General features: G+C 40.6%; 1 protein-coding gene across 3 annotated transcripts in view; it reads right to left on the bottom strand.

Annotated features, from left to right (window-relative positions):
* Window positions 1-21,307, bottom strand: part of SLC24A4 (solute carrier family 24 member 4) — a 100,036-nt gene that overhangs the window by 12,617 nt on the left and 66,112 nt on the right. For 2 of the 3 annotated variants that reach the window (XM_075426206.1, XM_075426208.1), the window contains 4 exons: window positions 20,764-20,906; window positions 15,449-15,618; window positions 13,310-13,454; window positions 727-893 (listed from right to left, as the gene is read on the bottom strand). In XM_075426206.1, the coding sequence (XP_075282321.1) occupies window positions 727-893; window positions 13,310-13,454; window positions 15,449-15,618; window positions 20,764-20,906 (625 nt within the window). The remainder of the gene's footprint in view (window positions 1-726; window positions 894-13,309; window positions 13,455-15,448; window positions 15,619-20,763; window positions 20,907-21,307) is intronic. The other variant, XM_075426207.1, reaches the window with a different exon arrangement.

Below are 21,307 nucleotides of genomic sequence, written 5' to 3'. Positions count from 1 at the left end.
ATTCCTCAGCAGCACATCCTACCAATCTTGCAGTTATAGGTATACACAAATTTTTGGTTTTCCATCTTTTAGTGCAGAAAAAGGTAACTTTCTATACTTCAAAATTATGGCTAATTTTTCCATCACAGAAAACATGTGAGGAGCTTTCCTGTTCACGCCTCTTCTCAGACTGATAACATAAACTTGAGAAACTGGAGGGTAAGAAAAAAATAGGAACTAATTCAATTCTTCAAGCAAGTGTGCTCCTGAGTTGACAACAATTTACAGATCTACACCTGATACACAGCTTCTCACAGATTGAGGGCAAATAGTAACATATCAGCAATCATAATATTCAAGGTGTTTTACACCACGTCTGAGTCTTCAAATTTTGCCTTTTTATGCATGTTTCAGCATCAGACCCTGTAGCCAAATTTCTAAGGATGTCTCAGCAGCTGAGAGTTAAACACTTTCGTATAAACTCCCTTCCACTAGTAGATGTGGATATCCACATCCTCCTGTGGATGGATGGCACCTTCCTGTACAGTACTGGCCCCTGTACAGTAAAGGCCCAATTACTGGTGCAGAAAAGAGCAGCAGAAAGCTAGAATTATAATAATTAGAGTATGAGCTGAAGAGACTGTACTACAATTACACGCCTTTCTTTAACAAACAGAGAAAAGATATATTATCTGTTTTGAGATGCACATTTCACTCAGTATGGGAAGCCCTGCTACGTGCACTTACCATCCACACCATGAAGTAGGAGAACAAGGCAATCCAGAGAGTGGATAAGATGAATGTCATCATAAAACACCTCTCCCAGCGTGGTTTGCTGCAGTTTGGAATGGTGCAAAAGAGCACAAATATCAATGGCCATGTCAAAATCCATTTAATTTTGTTCATTTTTCCATCTGCAGGAAAGAAAGGAAAGAACCACTTTAGCTTTCCCATCACTATCCCAGGCCCAATTACACCTCTCTGAACACAGCAAATGATCCCAGCAGATCCCATGTCAGCTCATTTTCCAGTATACCTTTCATTTATACTTGGTCTCATCACTCTCAGCCAAGTTCTGCATGCACATCCGGAATCTTACAGTTAAGCCTGCCAAGGTCTATGTAAATCCATGAAAGAATTACAATAATTTAAAAGCATGGCTGATTTTAAAACTAAAATTAACAGTCAGGTTTGTTGCTCTTTCAAATACCTGTATTACTATTAATCCAAAAATTAAAAAAAAACCCAAAACCAACAACCAAAAAACCCCATGCCCCCCCTCACCTTTTAAAAAGAAAGATGGAAACTCTTGTAGTGAAAATAACCTGTACCTTCTGTGCAGCAACAGAAAATACTTTGACAGAAAACAAAAGCGCAGACCCAAACTATGAACAAGACAAACTTGTTTCACTGTGATCACTTGGGCAGAACTTTTTAATCTGATACATAGGAAGTCTAGACTGGTTAAATCTATCCAATTGCATATAGCACCACCTTGAGATGGTCTCTTATCCTCTACAGAAGGAACCCAAAAATACTGACTTCCCTTGGACAACTCTCCAAAATCAATGAGAAATACCAGAGAACTGTCATTGCTGAAGACAAGCATACCTTCTCATTTTATAAACCTGTAAAATATTGTAAATGTGCACATAAATCTCAATACATAAAAGAAAATTATCTTATAATTGGGCCATAAATAAATGGGGCACTTATATGTTTCATGAGATATTCTGCAAGTAGGATAACAAATTTGTTTACCAGGATAAACCAGAGTATCACAGCCAAGAGCATGGTCGTTTTTGTTTGATTTTCCTTACATTGTTTTACAATTATGCTGGTAAGGATTTCTATCACTAACTGATAATGATATGCGTGAAATCTAACAAAACATGCCATTTTTAATAAAATGGTTGATCGCATTGAGGAAAATTATCAGGTACATCTTCCAGTGAAGTCATCTAGCTAAATTATAAAGGGCAGGTAATAATCAGTGAAAGCTCCTATCAATTTCACCAGGAATTTTCTTTCAGCAAAGACATTGGGATTTAGGATTTGTTTAATGGGAGTTTCTTTCAGTGAATTTAATTAGATTGAAATCTGTCCTCTGATCCAATGTGCACCAGATGCAATGAAGTAAAATATTAAACATTTAAAAATCAATAACATTTTTGTAATTTATGAAGCTACCTACTAGTCTAATTTAGTTTGGTGAGTCCAAATCATGGAAGAGAATCATAGAAACACAGAATCATTATGGTTGGAAAAAACCTCTAAGATCATCAGGTCCAACCGTCAAACCAACACCACCATGTCTGCTAAACCGTGCCCTGAAGTGCCACATCTACACGTTTTTTGAACAACTCCAGGGATGGGGACTCCACCACTTCCCTGGGCAGCCTGCTCCCAATGTCTGACCGCTCTTTTAGTAATGAATTTTTTCCTAATACCCAATCTAAACCTCCCCTGATGCAACCTGAGGCCATTGCCTCTTGTCCTGTCGCTAGTTACTTGGGAGAAGAGACCAACATCCACCTTGCTTCAACTGCCTTTCAGGCAGCTGTACAGAGCGATAAGGTCTCCTATCAGCCTCCTCTTCTCCAGATTAAACAAACCCAGTTGCCTCAGCTGCTCCCCATAAGACTTGTGCTCTAGACCCTTCACCAGCCTCGTTGCTCTTCCTTGGACACGCTCCAGCACCTCAATGTCCTTCTTGTAGTGAGGGGCCCAAAACTGAACACAGTACTGGAGGGACAATCACTTCCCTACTCCTGCTGGCCACACTGTTCCTGATACAAGCCAGGATGCCACTGGCCTTCTTGGCCACCTGGGCACACTGCTGGCTCATGTTCAGCCGGCTGTTGACCAACCCCCCCAGGTCCTTTTCTGCTGGGCAGCTCTCCAGCCACTCCTCCCCAAGCCTGTAGCATTGCATGGGGTTGTTATGACCTAAGTGCAGGACCTGGCACTTGGCCATGTTGAACCTCACACAAGTGACCTTGGCCCATCGATCCAGCCTGTCCAGATCCCTCTGCAGAGCCTTCCTACCCTCGAGCAGATTGGCACTCCTGCCCGATTTGGTATCATCTGCAGACTTACTGAGGGAGCACTCAATCCCTTCATCCAGATCACTAATAAAACTGAGCCCTGGGGAGCACCACTCATGACTGGCTGCCAGCTGGATTTAACTCCATCCACCACCGCTCTCTGTGCTCAGCCATCCAGCCAGTTCTTTATCCAGCGAAGAGTACACCCATCCAAACCATGGGCAGCTAGTTTCTCCAGAAGGATGCTGTGGGGAACAGTGTCAAAAGCCTTGCTACAGTCCAGGTAGATGACGTCCACGGTCTTTCCTTCATGCACTAGGCAGGTCACCTGGTCATAGAAGGAGATCAGGTTGGTCAAGCAGGACCTGCCTTTCATGAACCCATGCTGGCTGGGCCTGATCCCCTGGTTGTCCTTCACATGCCCAGTGAGCGCGCTCCGGATGAATCGCTCCATAATCTTGCCCGGCACCAAGGTCAGGCTGACAGGCCTGTAGTTCCCGGGATCCTCCTTCCAGCCCTTCTTGTAGATGGGTGTCACATTGGCAAGTCTTCAGTCATCTGGGACCTCCCCTGTTAGCCAGGACTGCTGATAGATGATGGAGAGTGGCTTGAACAGCTCCTCTGCCAGCTCCCTCAATACTCTTGGGTGGATTCAATCCGGCTCCATGGACTTGTAAGTGTCCAGGTGACGTAGCAGGTTGTTAACTGCTTCCTCCTGGAATATGGGGAGTTTATTCTGCTCTCCATCCCTGTCTTCCAGCTCAGTGGCTGAATACCCTGGGAATAACCAGTCTGACTATTAAAGACCGAGGAAAAGAGTGCATTAAGTACCTCAGCCTTTTCCTCATTCTTGGTGGCAATGCTCCCCCCCACATCCAATAAAGGATGGAGATTCTCCTTGGCCCTGTTTTTGTTGTTAAACATTTTTTGTTATCTCTGACAACAGCCGCCAGCCTGAGATCTAAAATGCAAGTCTTTATTAATTTACTTCAGTATGTATTCTAGTAATAAATTGTCTTGCTTAAGTTATGAATCAGCTCCTCAACTTGAGATTTCCTCATGAATTCTGAGATGCCATCAACCCACCAGGAAATCTTGGACTAAGCTTGGCTCTTTATTCCCATTTAGCTTGTGGCTGTGGAACTTCTAACACAAAACTTCTGAAGTCTCCTAGGGTCAATTCTAATTCTAGAAATTTACATGTCACTGGGGATATATTACAGATTTTACAGGAAAGTCCTTTTTCCCTCTGGTTACTTCTACTGACATACAGATTTTTAAAACCGTTATCTTTATCTGTTCTGTCCAGACAATGACACCTCTTAGCTCACATCTCACTTTAATTCTGTTAACAAGGCTGTAAATATCTTATGTAATTTATACCTCCTCCTGTTCAGTTTGTTACAGTTTGGATCACTAAAAGACTCCTGCTAGTTAATTTCTGCTCTTTGTCTACCCAAGTTGCTAATCTTTGTTCATAGTCAAACAAGCCAGCATAGCCTAGCCCAGTAATTTCCTCGGTATGTAATTCCAAATGCGGGGTGAGTGGGCGGCTGTTTGACAGGAAAAAACTAAGGATCCGATTCTGATCAGATGTGGGTGTAATCTGACAGACTCTTTTCAATAACACGAATAAAAGAAACAAAATTGCCTGGAGAACAAATAAATAGATGCACTCAGCCTCTGCTGGGGAATATGTATCTTATCAGGGATCCCGTCTAGTGCCCTGAATTACTTAAACAAATGCTTAACTGTGAGAATTCACAGTGCCTTACCACTGGTACTGCTATGCTTGCTCAGTTCCAGGAAAAATTAATACTAGTGGAGGTGGACTTGCCTTTCCCTTATCTTTGCTCAGTTTAAATGGATCTATGTCAGATTAAAATTCTTAGCTCTATTGGGGGTGATGCTTTATCCACACAACATCACGAATCAGAACTGTTTTTTACAACTAGATGGTTTGTGGAAGTGACATTTGCATTCATTACCTGGCAACGAGGTTTGAGACCTCGGGGAACAACAACTGCATGTAATTCTGGGTTTTGTGCGGTTAACAAAGAAGCTAACTGGCCATCTGCAGTTACCCTGAAATAGTTCTGAGCCACCATGGCCAAAGCAGCCTATTTGACACACTTTACATTGTCTTTTTCATGTCAAAGTTTGCTAGCTTTTATAAACTATTAGATAAAGTCTGAAGTATATCTGGCCTCAGTTCTTCCTCAGGCAATTTTCTACAGCTCCTACTATGCTAGGTCATGGAACTTGTGTGGCACCCAGTGCCAAAGAAGTCTACTCTTATGCTGTAACTTGGCAGTTTTGTAAGAATTTAGTAAGTAAGTTTAGCAGTATCCTCCCTAAAATGAGACTTCATTTCCTCAGGAAACAGATGACCTCATTCATTTCACCTGGCTTAGATGCATGCACAAACTATATACAGCTTCAAAATTTAATTTATCATTTTTCAGTTCTTTTGAAATTACTTCTTGTGCTGCTCTGTTATTTTGTTTTTGACCACCCACTCTAAAATAATCATTAAAATGATTTAGTGATAAATTTCTTAAATTGGGGTATGCTTTTATTTCATGACAAAATGTTTTATGTTTGTTGCTTAGCTTCCTAGTACATCTGCAAGGAAGAAAATTATCATCCTCATTAAGGCTATTATTTGATACATAGCTGTTCTGTAAAATCAGACAAACAGTCCCATTACAAGACCCTAGCTCAGTTGTTTTAATAGCATTACTGGCCACTCCTGTGACCGCTGGGTCTGAAGGCTCCTGCAGCAACCCACATAGCTGAGGAAAGCTGTATTTTATTTGTTGCACCCCTAACAACAATAATGAAGGAATACAGCTTTGTTACAGTAAGCATCATCTATATTCTGTTCACTTTACCCTACTGTAAAGCAGAAAGATGAGGCTTTTTCCATGAAGTCGTTTTTCCTACTTTATACATCCAGTTTTCTGTTTCTCCAGATATTTGGGTATTTCAGAGAGGTATCATTACAGAAGAGCCTGATTACAATGTTTCTGAAAATGAAGTGGCAGCCCTACAACAAAGAGCCCTTTTCTAATTTTCAATCTATTTCTGGGCTTGTCATCTTTCCAGATGTTATGCTCACAATAATTACTTTTACATACAGACAGTGTCCTAGTGAACAAAGTCAACCACAAACATCACAGCACTGAGAGGAAAGGAACATTTCCTTAAGGCACTAAAGAAAGTGTCTTTTACAGGAAAAATACTGTCCTATTTGCAACATTCACACAGAGCTGAGAGGAGCTCCGTACAAAAGTGTGAAATTACATTTGTGTTTTCATTCAGAGCACGAGTGTAGCCGTGAAGTAAATGTCCTGATTGTCCCCATTTACTGTATTTTGGCTTGCAATTTACTATATTTTAGTTTGTAACATGGAGCAGCCTTGCATCACACCAATGAGATTCCTCTGGTATAAAGTTGAACCAGAGGCACAAACTTGAAAGTGCTCCAAATAATAATGGGTGTTTAGTCATAGAACCATGGAATAGTTTGGATTGAAAGAGACCTTTAGAGCTCATCCGGTCCAACCTCCCTGCAATGAGCAGGAACATCTACCACTAGATCAGGCTGCTCAGAGCCCTGTCCAACCTGACCTGGAACGTTTCCAGTGATGGGGCCTCCACTACCTCTCTGGGCAACCTATAGCAGTGTTTCACCACCCTCATTGTAAAACATTTCTTCCTTATATCCAGTCTATAACCACCATCTTTTAAACTATTACCCCTTGTCCTGTTGCAACAGGCCCTGCTAAAATGTTTGTCCCCATTTTTCTTGTAGGCCTCCTTCAGCTACTGACAGGCTGCAATAAGATCTTCCTGGAGCCTGCTCTTCTCCAGGCTGAACAGCCTCCACTCTCTCAGCCTTTCCTCACAGGAGAGGTGTTCCAGCCCTCTGATCATTTTTGTGGCCTCCTCTGGACCCACTCCAACAGGTCCATGTCTCTCCTGTGCTGAGGACTCCAGAGCTGGATGCAGGACTCCAGGTGGGGTCTCACCAGAGTGGAGTAGAGGGGCAGAAACCCCTCCCTTGACTCGCTGGCCATGCTGCTTTTCATGTAGAATTTTCATAACTGCACTGTTAAGAATTCATATAAATCTCTAATTTAAAGGAACTTGAAAAATGGGAAAGGTTCTCTCTAATTTCAGTCCATCTGCAAAATGAGAAAAGCTTCCTGGAGTTTACTATTGATTTCTATTTTTCTGGGTTTCCTTGCTTTTTACGACGGCAAACTTAGAAGAAAAATAAGGCATGTCCAGGCTGGCCTAGGAAGATTACTGTGGCAAATTTTTTTGGTGCTCCACTTTTTCTAAATTAATTTTTTATCTTTTTAAATCTCTCTACAATTCTTCATTTGGAAAAAAAAAATCCAACTGTTTTTTCCCCCAGTGAGAAGTGATTTTTAAATCACCTGTCCCATTGGGCCTATTTAGACTTTATATTTACAAAGACATATTTACACCCACGTATCATTCCCAGTATTAATTCAAATCTCAGTCTGAAAATGTGCAACAGTAAAAAACACACCTTCACACTGAGAGCTTTGTAACAACCCAGAGAGCAAGAAAATTTCTGCTAGAAAGTGCTATTGTTCATCAGAGTTGAGACTGACTGGAAAACTTTAATACATTAGCCAATCTGAAAGCCTAATTCATTTCTGGGCATTTCATAGAATCATAGAAAGTTTTAGGTCGGAAGGGACCCCTAGAGGTCATCTAGTCCAACGCCCCCCGCAGCCAGCAGGGACACCACTAACTAGATCAGGTTGCTCAGAGCCCTGTCCAACCTGGTCTTGAATGTTTCCAGTGATGGGGCCTCCACTACCTCTCTGGGCAACCCATTCCAGTGTTTCACCACCCTCATTGTAAAGAATTTCTTCCTTATATCTAGCCTAAACCTACCCTGTTTTAGTTTAAAACCATTACCCCTCGTCCTATCACTGTTGTGTCTACTAAACAGATTGTCCCCATCTTTCCTATAGGCTCCCTTTAAGTACTGAAATGATTTTTAAGTACTGAAATGATTTACAGTATCCAAAACACAACAGAGGAATATAAATTTTTGTCTCAAGTATGGGGCTCAAGACAGAAACTGAAATAGATATAACAAACTAGATCCATTGTGAATTTTCCATTATTTTCCACTGAAAATTGCCTTTGTTGCAAAATAAAATATTGCTGAGAAAATGGTTTTCTATTCGTTGTTAGGAAAATTAACACAGCAGATGCCTCTCCACCTTCTTGGAAAAATCATTATTGATTTCAGCTCTGCAATGTTCCCACGGAACTGTGGAGGCAAGACACTCTGTCTCACCACACCAGAGACAGGCTAAGTAGTGTGTAAAAGGGTATCCAAGAAGGCTCAACCTTTGTCAGCCTTCCAAGGGGCAGTTGACATACTAAAACATTTTTACTGCAATTCTCCTGCAACAGAGCTTTGGAAACAATTCTTCTTTTCTGTGGAAAATACCGAGGTTTTACTTCTCATCCTCATCCAAAACAGACTCTTTTCCAAACTACTTACACTTTTCTCGGAAGTTCCATTTTCTAGAATACAAGTTCTAAATTCCAAACCGTGACATCTGTCCAGAACTCAGATTTCTGTTGTCAGCCTGTGCCTTTATCACACTTTGCATATTTGGATTTATGCCAATAATTTTCTCTTAAAGACACATTTTTAGTAAAGTGGGAACTGGTCCCGAAAAAAGAATTTGCTCCAGTATGCAGAAACCAGCTCTAGTCTCAGATTTACTACAGGTTTACACAGGACAATATCCAATGAAAATAAAATGCAAATTGAGCAGAGCTGCTTCTCATCTTGTTTGACTTGTTAGGATTTTGGCATGGTTTATTTTGTATGTTTTAACCTTGCTGTCTACTTTATCAATTCTTTTTAAGGGACAACTGGGATTTATAGACTTCCTGAAGTCCCTCTTTGCCCTTTCAGAATGAAGTGATGAGTTACTGAATTAATTCCTTGCCCACTTCTCTTCCAATTTATCCTGTGTATCCTCCTCCAATGCAAAGCACACTCACTGCTCTTCTGGAGCACACCTTCCATTTTAGTTTTCTGTAAAAGGAGTCTGGTTTGTGAGCTCCAAGAACATAAAGACAATCAAAGTACAGTACATGAGGACAACAGTGAGATGTGCCTCAGATGCAAACTTGTGTTCTGAAATAAAAATCTAAGGTAGATGTGTCATTACATAGGCAGTAGCAAGAGGAAGCTCTTCCAAAAAAGCATTTCAGAATACTACATTTACGGCCTGCTCTGAACCACCTTCTTGGAAGAACTTCTCTCTTGCAACATCAAAGAAGCTACGGAAACTAGCTCTCTTCCTAACTCGGCTACCTAAGTCACATTTCCAAACTTCGGCAAAAGCACCATAAAGCAGGCCAAAAAGAGAGTCTGAGAAATAACTACAAAGAGATATCAAAATTCATAATAAATCTTACTTCAAATATATTAGGAGCAGGAAGTCTGCTGGATCCACTAGTGATCAAAGTACAAAGGAGCACTGAGAGAAGATACAGGCATTGCAGAGAAGCTAAAAGAACTCCCTGCATCAGTGTTTGCAGAGACAGAAACTACAGAGGTTTCTACAGGGAACTCTCTTCTGTCTCTAGCTCAACTTTCAGGACATACAGCTCCATAGGGGATATATGCTACAGCATCCTGAGTGTTCAAGTGAGGCACATGGGGTTTGCTTTGTCCCCTGTGTTTTCCAATAAAAGATGACATCAAACAAAGCTAGTAGGAGCCAGGTTCAAAGCAAGTAAAAAGAGATGGTTCTTTACACAACCATGAAACTCCTTCCTAAAGGATATTGTGGGTGTTAAATGTTTGCAAAGATTCAATGAGAATCAGACAGGTTAATGAAGAATAATACATTAGGGATTTTTAAACACTCAGACATTACACCCAGTCCAGGAAGCTCCTTCAGCCGAAAATAGTTGAAGGCCAACTTGTCCTGTCTCATTCTTCCCCAGGCTTCTTCATAAAGTCATGACTGAAGTCAGAATACTGGGCAAGACAAATAATTGGTTTGACCAAGTACAAACATTTTTTACATTTTTAGTAGATAATGTTAATTCTTTTTTGTGTCTGTCCTACAAGTTGTCTTCATATTTTGGATCCATACAAAAATGGGCAGGACTGCTAATCTCTTTTATTGCCATCTCATTTTAGCTATGGGAATTATTCTTCCTATTTTAGCTAACACTATCACGACTTACATAAAGCATCCATGGTCCAATCCTGTAAGCGGAGTTCTTAATTTCTGTGAAACCAGCAGGAGCTGAGAACACCGAGCATTTTAAAGGATCCTGAGCACGTGACAGTGAATAGGATTTAAGCATCCATTAAGAGCTGCACAGAAGTGCTTTTCTAAGTGTGGGCTCTAAAAGACTACTGAGCTATGCAAAGGCTTTTACGTATCATTTTGTTGTCAACATATGCCTGCTCAGTTTCATCCTGCTTTATTCTGATCTGTGGTGTTTTTTTTTAAAGCTTAAGACCTGTTTCTGAACAACTGGAGAGTAATCTAATTGTAAAGCATCACACAAGCCTTTCTCTTGGAAGATAATCATCATGGCCTAAAGTTCAGGCCAAGAAAGAACTTCTTCTTTTAAAGACACTGTTTCTTCCCACAGAGTAACCAAAGGCAAAGGCCGGTTTGTATGATACCATATGTAGTTTCCACAAAAACTGTATGTTGTCTCCTGTTTTAAGATGTGCCTGAACCATACCCCGGGGGTGAATCTCTCTGGATGTCTGACATACGGGATCTAGGCTGGATGCTATAGTTGGAGACTGTTTTCATGTAGCAATTTTATTCTCTATTTCTGTGTGCTAAAGCCCTACATTTATTGCTAAGCACTGCTGTTGACAGAGGATAAAAGAGAACAATAAGCAAAACTTGCAGATGGCAAATGATTACTGGGAATCACTCAGAGATGATGTAGTGCTTTAAACTTTACTTACATTTACTTCTGTTTCAGAAAAAACTTGTTCTTGCAAAAGGATCTAGAATAAGCAATTTGAAGGAGTGAAGTCAACCCCCAAACTAGGCCAAAAAAGGTGATTACAGAACAGCAGAAAAAAGGGTTTGGGTCAATTCATAACCATTTCTTTTGCAGCTCTTAAAATACCAGAGTGAATTTTCTACTTAGCACACTGCAAGCAGCTAACTTGGAAAGTCCTATTGGAAAGTGAAAGCCTGTTCTTCACAGAGCTCTTTACAGTACTAAAAGAATACATGAACTTCTGATCTTTAGAAAATGTATGTGCCTTCTTCCTGGGCTGAAAATATATCAAAAGAAAAACAGAAGGTATTCTGGGAAGCTCTCTGCAAACTACCTTTTCCCTAAAGCCAGTTTTAAATGTCAGGACTTTTTTAGGCTACTGATTGTGCCACAGTACTTAAACAACAACAAAGCATGATGCAGGTTCTTTACAGTTTCTCCAATGTTATTACACTGGTACTTCTGAAAGCAAAAATAAAAGAATTCTCCCTCAGAACATATGAGTTGAGCAATGAGAATCCAACCAATAGATAATAATCTCCAGACAACATGAGTAACAAAATCTGAAGATAATGACAAGGATTTTAAAAAATCACTTTACCACTTTTATGCAACTCTCTGAGTTCATGCTGAACTTTTGCTCCATTCCAGTATGAACTGTATCATCAGTGGTTCCACTTTGACCTGATACACCTCAATTATCTTTAAAGACTTTTTCAATAATGCAGAAAAACTGCATTCAAAAAAGGCCAATGGCATAATATTTTGTCTATTGTGAATGTCACATACTTAGGAAGCTTTATTTTGAAATCTATTTTTTATTCGTAAAGAAGCTGTCTGAGTCTTAAACAAACCCAAATATGGTCTCCAGGTAATGTTTGCCACATGTTAAGATTTCTGCATTGTCCCAGAATGTAAGAAGAAATGCATGATTACACTGCCCTAATTAAAACTTGAATCCAAAAACTGGTTAAAACCAACTCAGTTAAAAAAATCTTCTTTGCCAACACGTGTATTGAATCCTGCATTTTTAAGATGGTTTGAGGTGACATTTCTGGGTTTAGATGTTGTTTATTACTGTTACTGTTCTTGTTGTTGTTATTATTATTAACAACATGTTCATGTGCACAAGCATATTGCTGACTTAAATCCACTTATTTCACCACACAATCAAAAAACAGTTTTTACATTATCTCAGTGATTATCAGGAGGCCACCTAACGCACCTATCTTCAGTGAATAAATTTGTTTCCATTCTTCACCCCCGATGAAAGTCCATAACTGCTGACTGCAAGAAGCTCCTGTAGGAGCATGCCGTACAGTAACACATGAAAACATATGGTTTTATCCAGTCCTCACATAGTATGCTTCAGTGTTTGTTCAGTCACAAACATCTCCTCTAAAATGACAGCAACCAAGAGCAATGGGATCTTTAAGAAATTAGGATCACATACAACATGGAAAATTCTTCCTTCTTTTTCACTGCATGTGATATTAATTTATGCCAACTAATAGTTGTGTTAAACAGTGTGACGGATGACTACTGGCTACGTGTCTGTAAGGGATAATCTAATCTCTGCTGTCCAATCTCCAAAGCATTTGGGGGAGAGTCAACCTGCAATATGCTAAGGGCACCAACATAAGGTTAGTTATATATAGCCCTTCACACCAAAGAGTTTCCAAAAATTTCAAAAGGCGAATATTATTACATACTGCTATTCTAAGAATTTTAAACACTGTCAAAGATGTTAAACACTCTTTCTCCCCCTAAAACTTTCTTCCTCTTATCCAAGAAGCCTTCCCTACAGTCATCAAATCAAGTTATCATATATTTATACACCCAGAGCTGCCTTGGGCCTAGCAATCTGCAGCAGGCCATTATTAACTGTTGACTTCAAAATTACTACCAGTGCCGTGCTTATTGGGTTGGTCTGACACATTTTTTTAGTACAAATCTGCCTTACCTGCTTTCTCTTCACCTCTGGCAAGCCAGCACTTCTACCGTTATTGTGCATGATGGCTGGAAAACACTTTCCTAAGGTCTGCTTTTAGCCATATAGACTCCAACCCAGTTTTACTCTCATAAAATCCAGCCTTCAGACAGTCAAATCAATCCCCTTCGTCCTCTCTCCCCCCTTATGTTGTCTTTTCTTACAATCCACTGTTTGGCGTTTTAATTATGTTCTGTTTCCTTACTATAAACACCTGGAAAGTAAGCCTTACCTGGCAATGAAAAGGGAGATAGATTGTCCTGTTCATTTTCCTCCTCTTGGTTCACCACAGGGATGTTCCCATTTTCAATATTCTCATGTCTCCCATTCTGAAGTGGTTTGCTTGAGCCATTGGCAGACTGGATTAACCGCTGACGCTGTACAGTGTCAAAGACAAAACTGTCATAGTTTGGAAAATATTGACTTTGTTAAATCTGGGTTTTGCTGTCTGTCCAGCTCCAGCCACGTGAGCTGTGATGTTTCAAAAGCCTTCCTTCCAGTCAGCAACAAACAAATCTGTCTGTGACCCACCGGTCTTCATCAGGCCAGTGTTTGCCATCCACCACAAAATTACTGGCAGGAGTCTTTCAAACCATGATGAAGAAAGTTGTCATATCTGTTCTTCCACATCATGTTTTAATGAGTGTGGTTATTCTGAAGGACTTCTCACTCAATAGTTCCCTCTCCAACCACCAACAGCACCATAATCTAGTGGTAACACTCAAGACATTTCCACACTATTAGAGTTCGCTTATGAATGACTCATTATCCAAGATCTCTCCTAGTCACATCCAACTCTTCTCCCTCCTTCTAATCCCTATTCCTTGAGGTAAATGTAAAGGTCCTACCTGTAATTTCAAAAGCAGGACTAACCCCTGTTGCCCTCGTCCAAGTGAAGACTTTCATGAAGCTTGTAATTGCCCTTGCAGACATGTATAAGACTGCTACAGTTCCAATACATAGTACAACAATTCCAGGGATACATTTTAAACATCAGTATACATTACCCATTAATACACTGAAGAATGTGAGATGTAACAGTAATCTCATACTTTTACAAAAAAATAAATCTTTTTAGTTTGTTAGAGCAGATAATTAAGGGTTGATACATGTTCTCTTTTTCACGATAAATTGTAACTTCCTAAAAAGTGCTCTGAAATGCCCTGAAAAACAAAGTAACTGCACAACATGCAAAAAAATTCTGAAACTAGTAGTAACACACTAATTAAAAATAGAGAAAACTCATATCTGAATACATTGCAAAACTTTGGCAGTAGGAATACACCAGAACATAGATCCAAAATGCTCTGGTTTAGAGAATGTTTTTTGCAGATGTTGAACTATCAAGTATCAGCTCTCTGTGCTCATATCCATTAAGAAACAATTCTTTTTATGATCAAAGCAGATTACAGAGTCAACTGCTGCTGTGTGCCCTATCTGATCTTCTGCTCTTGACTGTACGCCACCAAGCTCACTCCCTAACAAAACATGTCACTGTTTTACTGTTAGATTGGACTTCTGTTACAAATACATCAGTACGTCTTCCTTTCATTGGGGTATTCACACTGCTGGGTAGACACACAAACTGTATTCTGATGATCAAATTTTAACAACTTGCTAAAGCTTGTATTTCCTAAACTACTGAAAAGAGAGAAAACCTCTCATATTTGACGTTGTAGGGAGCAAAGGATAAAATCCTGCCTTCATAGAAGCCAAGGTTGGCAGGTCAAAGATTTCACCTCAAGTACTTCATACAAGCTCAGAACAGCATTACTTGGCCAGTCCTGTCACTTCAGATGCAGGGTATGAAACAAGCAATATATGGTGGTGACAATATGTCAAGTCAGAGTTAACTGAAAGTGTCCAGGGCAAATTCCCCTCATGAAAATATTTAGGTCCACTTCCATTTTGAGCTGAGGACTACACTGAAGACTAAAGAGGTAGGCAAACATCTGACACAATCCTGATGTGCTGGTGGTATAAGAGCAGTTCTTACTGATTTTTGGTTGCCCTGTCCATTATCCTTTCTTAGACTGACCACTTTTGTAATGATCAAAACCAATTCTTCTGCTGCAGAGAAAATCCAACTGTGCACACACACACCCCACACCCCCCCTCCCCTACTGAAACAAACATCTTCCAGCAGGGAGATAATGGAGTCCCTCCTTGGTGACTGCTCCCGTTAAAACAGGCAGCATCGCCAAACGCGAATCAACCTTCAGATCTGGTGTGACATAGCTGCTAGAGAAAGACATAGCTCTAGCTCATCCCTAGGAACGTGGGAAACTCTGAATTCCAGAACCACTATGAGCATGGCTCTTTGGCAACCACTCTGCCTCACAGTCATTTATTGTTTTCTTAATGAACCTACCTCATTAATGATGAGTCGGCTTGCCATCCTCATTCTGGTGCGTGGTCCAAATTTATTTGTAATCATAATTCGTAATCCAGCTTCAGGGAACCGGTATTTGGGGGGACTGGAGCAGATGATCTCATCCACCATCACAACACTGTTTTTGCCATACTGCTGCATCCCCTTCACTAATGATCACAATGGACAGAGTTAGTTGTGGAACTGATCTTACCATGCTTCCCATCACTCAGAGTCATTCTTTTCGGGCTCAGGTGGGGGTAATATTCATCTGAATGCTTGAATTTACAAGTGACTTTCCTATATTTCTGCAGCCTGGTGAATCTGCTCATCTGTTGTGCACTTCGTTTAGATCACATGCTGAAAAGGGATTTCACTCTGCTAAGGTAGCCACCAACCCACTCTCAGATGAGTGGGAGCAGTTTTTCCCCAGTCTTTTAAGCTGTAGTACCAGTTTTCACGGCTCATGTCCCACTACAGTTCTGTGAGCCTTCTCTAGAAGCACTTGCACTGTGGCAGTGTGGACAGCACTCCTGAAACCTTGAAAGCCATCCCCCCAGGATCAAGGCACTGCACATCCAGAAGTCCCTAATGGTGTGCTGACTGCTTTTGGAAATCTTGACTTTACCTTCACGGAACATTATCAACATTTCTAAAGTGACAAGATTTGAAACAATGAAAACCAACAACTGTCGAGAACAAATGCATGTTATAAGTAAGCCTTTGTTAATATAGAGGAACTTGTACTAAGGTTAGGAGTTTTGTTCTACTGTGTTAAGAACACAAACAGAGAGACAAAATTATATTGGGAATCAACACAAGTACATGCAAGGACTTTCAGAGCTCAACAACAAACCAATATTCTCACAAATGCTACACACTACACACAGTAAGCAGAGCAAGGCTCAGCAGACAGGAGACATACCCATGTGGTGTTAGAAAGCAGCGCAGGAAATATGCATATGACTGTCATAAATATTAATTACTACATGTAATAATACATATGGGAAAAAAACCCAACAAAATTCTTTGCTGCTTGTTTTCTGCTTTGCTTAGCTTGGCTTCACCTTCCCACTCCCTTTTGCATTAAGTTACTTGCATTAAGAAGAGTGAGAGAATTTAGGAGGTAGAAGTGAAAGATAATTATTAGTGCATGGTGTCAGTCAGGAAGCAAAGGAAATCTAAGAAAACATTCAACTCAAACAAAGGAGTTAAAATGGACCTGTTCTAAATACACAGAAATATATGCTGTTATTTTTTTGCATTGTTACAGTGTTGAAATATTTTGTTTTTCAGGAAGAACACTGGATCCATGCATGCAGGTAAATCACATGATGCAATAACGGCTTTGCTGTCTCAGGCATCTCCTAACATATTTGAAGTGGAAGAAAAATATCCTTCCATTATCATTCAACAGGAAAAACCTAGCAAGCCTGTAAATCACCAGTAAACAGCTATATCTTATACCCATTAGCATTTGAGTGTCTTGCTTTGTTTCACTAAAATGAGTTTTCAATGAGCACACTGGGGTCACCTGAAGTGTCATAAAGAGATCTTTGGTTTCACAAGGAAATATACCCTACTCAAAGAATCCACTCTGTAGTCTTGCCTTGCAGCTTAATATCTCCAACGGAGAACAGAACTAGTAGTAACTCTGCATTTGGTAAACAGAAATGAGCAACTGTCCTGCCCCTGCCCCAATGTCTAAAACAAATCAACTTTGCTGAGTACTGCAGCTGATGATGCAAAAAAGGAGGACACCCATTCCAATGACTCTTACAGTTAGAGCATAGCAGCTTTTCTGTGAAGGAATATATAGCCAGACACGCTTCCTAGGAATGAATCCTCACAGAAGCGGCTACCTAGGTGTTGGGGTCGATGTAGTTTGAGAGTTAGTATGACTAGGCCACTTAAGCAAAACAGTTCGCATAACTGAACAGGCCGCTGGAAAGGACAGCTAAGAATAACAACTGAGAAAGTTCTGATAGTGCACATGATGTGGGTTAGCAAAAACAAGATGTGTTCAAGGACGTGCAGGCGGCCTGTTGCTATTGGCGTTAGTGCATAGTTACCAATCATAAGGGAATGTGGGGTGCGTGAACAGCACGTGATTTATGTCTGTAGCCTATCCGAATAAGCGTGATTGCGTGTGCAGATATGAAAAATGTATATAACCACGCAAGCAGACCAATAAATCGAATCGACTGTGCATTGCATCAATGTGTGAGGGTCATTCCTGTCCCTGCACGGATGCTGAAACTCGGCATCTAGGAACCAATCTCACAGAAGACAACTCCACCACAGGAGCTTAACATTTGCTTTAGTTAGACAAAGTTTGACAGCAATCCTGGTAAGACAAAAAGGCCAGATATCCTTTTAACAGTCTCATCAGATGAACTGCTCTCAAGTGAGTTTCCCCAGTGAAGTCTCCAAAGTGCTTCTTTATCGTACAGTGTCATGAAAAACATGGAAGCACAGCAGTTATTCCGGAACTGTTTCAGAGCACTAAGGAGATGGTGACCAAATACACTCAGCTTTGATGAAATACCATGATAAAAAAAACTCAGCACTGATGCAGAATATATCACTATAAATATATATACAATTAACTGCAGCTGTTTTGACTTGCTGCAGCACATTGCTCTTATATTTTCATAACATCTCTTCAGTCTCATTCCCTATGCCGATAAACATACATACCTTGGTCCCATACTGTACAAACCGGCTCCAACTAAAGATTGCATAACCATTTTCCACAAATGTGAGACAAAGAAACGCCTTTTTTGCTTCTCCTTTGTGATATTCCTCAGAAAAATATCTTCTGAGAACAGCTTTTCCCTTTAACAAACTACCTAAACTTCCTGCTCACCACGAAGGGTCATCACCAACAACCCTGTTAAAATCAACAGAGAGCTTCTTGCTGACTTTAGCTGACTCCTGATCAGGCCCTCAGATATCTATTTCACACTGTTCAGAAACCCATGTTTTTCAGGTTTCTAGTTTCAGGCAGGAATCGAACCATGCCACCTGGTGGAAATTTGGATCAGCGTAATAAAAGCCAAGGGCAGTGAGCACATGTCTGTACTTCCAAAATAGGAGCATTATTCAACTCTGCGTGTAAGATTAAACTTACAAGCATAGAAGATCTGTGCAGCACGTGAGCCCCTCTTTTGTCTGCAGCTTAAGCAACAGACTAACCATCCTTGGTAGGAAGAAAGCTCCTCACCCAAAGCAACTGTTCTTTTTTGGGAAGTAATCAGTCTTTCCTCCTGTAGAAAAATCAGACTAAGGTTAGACCTACACCTTGGCGAAGCCAAGGGAGGTTTTTCGGTGGATCCTGAAACTTGCTAACCACTGGATGGAGGTAAGGCACAGGCCAGCTCTAGTTCTCTCCCTGCTACTAGCAGTGCTCCTGTTTCTGAAAGCTGCTGCTGGGGAAGGTGCAGCTCAGCCTGTGAGGCCAGCCAAGTGTCAACTGACAGCAAGTCACTGATAGGTCATGGCATATTTTGACTCAACAGGAGGGAGATGCAACAGGCAGCCATGCGATGGTTTTCTAGGACAGCTTCTTCACACATAAAGCACCCATCTACAAAGCAGCTAAACTAACACTGCACCCTTCTCTCCCACTGCTCACTCCAAACTGTCATATCTTTTTCTTTCTTCTCTCATCCCAGGTAGGTTTGCCTGTGATAATATCTACAGTCTCACATTTCGAACAATGGTCCCTTCAAGGCAGCATCTATTTGTGTAATGGGTGCTGGAGAAGGCAAAGGGAATCTGACGGAGACTGCAGCCTCAGTGCATCTCGGAGGGAAATAGAGAAGAAATCTGCTGTGGACAGTTGCTAGTGGAGACACAATTCTCATGAGTCCAGGTTTTTATTAGCTTTCTTGCTCCTTTTCCTGAAAGTTCTGCACGTTCTTCACAAGCATTAAATAATCTTCACATTTCCTGAAAAGGAAATAGGTGGACAGGCAAGCACTTGGTGCTATAACCCCTTTACCACACAGTGGCTAGAGAGGAGAGCAATCAGGGAGATGACATCAGAACATAACAAACGCCTCAGAAGTAAAAAACACTAATATCTGTGTTTTCTTTCACTGGATCACTCTTTTCCTGTGTCCCCACTTGAATACATCAGTAACTACTGCCCCAGGAGGTATCCTCTAAACCTTGTATGTACATATCTCCATGTCCAAGTGACAGACTTCACTGTATCATAGTCAATGTTCACAAAAATTATTGTAAAATGAGATCAAAGTATTTCAAAGACATCTTTAATTATGCTACAACGTCTTGTGAGAAGTAATTTTAAATCTATATAAACAATTGTCTAAACACCATATCGGAGACCAGAGTATCAGTGTGCTCTCATTGCATAAACCTGTAGTAAGTGACACTGCTTACCTGGAAGAGATACCAGCCTAAACACTAAAAGAAGAAAAGAGTGGGATTCTCCAAGTCTGCTCTAAATTCCTGTTTGCTACTATTTGTTATCACATTAGGATGTTTCCAGCTGCTACCTACATTGCTGCTGAGCTCAGTCTCCTAGAATGGGAGATGTTTGCAAAGTACAAAGCTAGGAGACCTCACTTGTCAAGAGCAGCCCAAGAGCTCACTAAATTATATGGTTTGTGCTTTGAAGGTAGGAATGATTTTGCTCTACAGAGAAAAGAGCGAATGGAAGAGAAGAGGCATAAGACAATGATAAAGACAGGCTTACAAAATAGCCAAAAATACCCAGATATATTTGCTTACCTTCAGTACCAGAAGCTGGGTATCATCATCTTCCCCTTTATGACAAAGACACAGACAGCAAAGAACCTGCATTTCTCAGTTTTACATATGTGTTTGGCAATGTATGCATAGCTATCTAGGCATGTGAAAGCCAGTCTTCTGACGACCTGAACACAACATGTAATCCCACTTGCCCACTGATCTGCCTACGTACGTCCTTTCCTTCAACACTCAAGTCTCAGGATCTAGTTCCAAGCTAATTTTTGAAGTGAAAATTACCTTCTAGCTAGCAAAAAACAATATATTTCCTTCACAGTGTTGTAGATCATCACTGAACAGGAGATAAAAAGAGAGAAAAATTGCCTATGTGCAAAGCAGCTTTGTTTTCAGAGTATAAAAAAATTTTTTTGATTGGGTTTTTTTCATCTGGCTGTCTGACTGCTGAATTGTCAAGTTAACCCAATAAAAATTCCTGTTTACAACTGAATAGTAACACTGTTTTGATCCCCATTAAAGAAATAAAAAGGATATTCTGTGAACTACTCTTTTTCCAAGTCCTGTCTGCTCAGCCTTACCTTTCCATAGTAATGGAATGGATGGGTCATCATAACTAGAGGCATAACATTTATTACCATCTTCCAGCTCATTGTTGACTGTGTCACCATTTCCAACATTCTTGCTTTTAAGGTTGAAGAACTTTTGCATCCTCACGTTGTACCTGAAAGTGCAAAGGAAAGGTCTGAAAAGGTTGGATCATTGCATTTCCTCATCAAACTTTTAAGCTTCTAAGAACAACGCATGCAGGCAAGCAGTAAAGCCTAGATGCATGTTCTCTGACAACAAATAGGAAGTTAAGAGAAATGACTATCTAATTCAGTGGCAAGCTGACAGGAGAGCAAGGGCTGCACCTGTCTCTCATGAAATACAGCAAACTGCAAAAAGACACCAGAGCAGATTTAGTGAAGGCAAAACACTGGAGCTGTGGATTCTGGAGCCAGGACATCCGCTATACAATGGCTTCTTCCCTCTGGCATCAGCTCTCAATTCACCTCACTGTTTCTCTCAGTACGGTGTTCCCCGTGGAAGGTGCTTGAGCATTTCTGGGACTTCTGGCTATAC

Source organism: Opisthocomus hoazin, chromosome 7, assembly GCF_030867145.1.
Source record: "Opisthocomus hoazin isolate bOpiHoa1 chromosome 7, bOpiHoa1.hap1, whole genome shotgun sequence".
Lineage (NCBI taxonomy): Eukaryota > Metazoa > Chordata > Aves > Opisthocomiformes > Opisthocomidae > Opisthocomus > Opisthocomus hoazin.
This window is presented reverse-complemented; position numbering and strand designations above follow the sequence as displayed.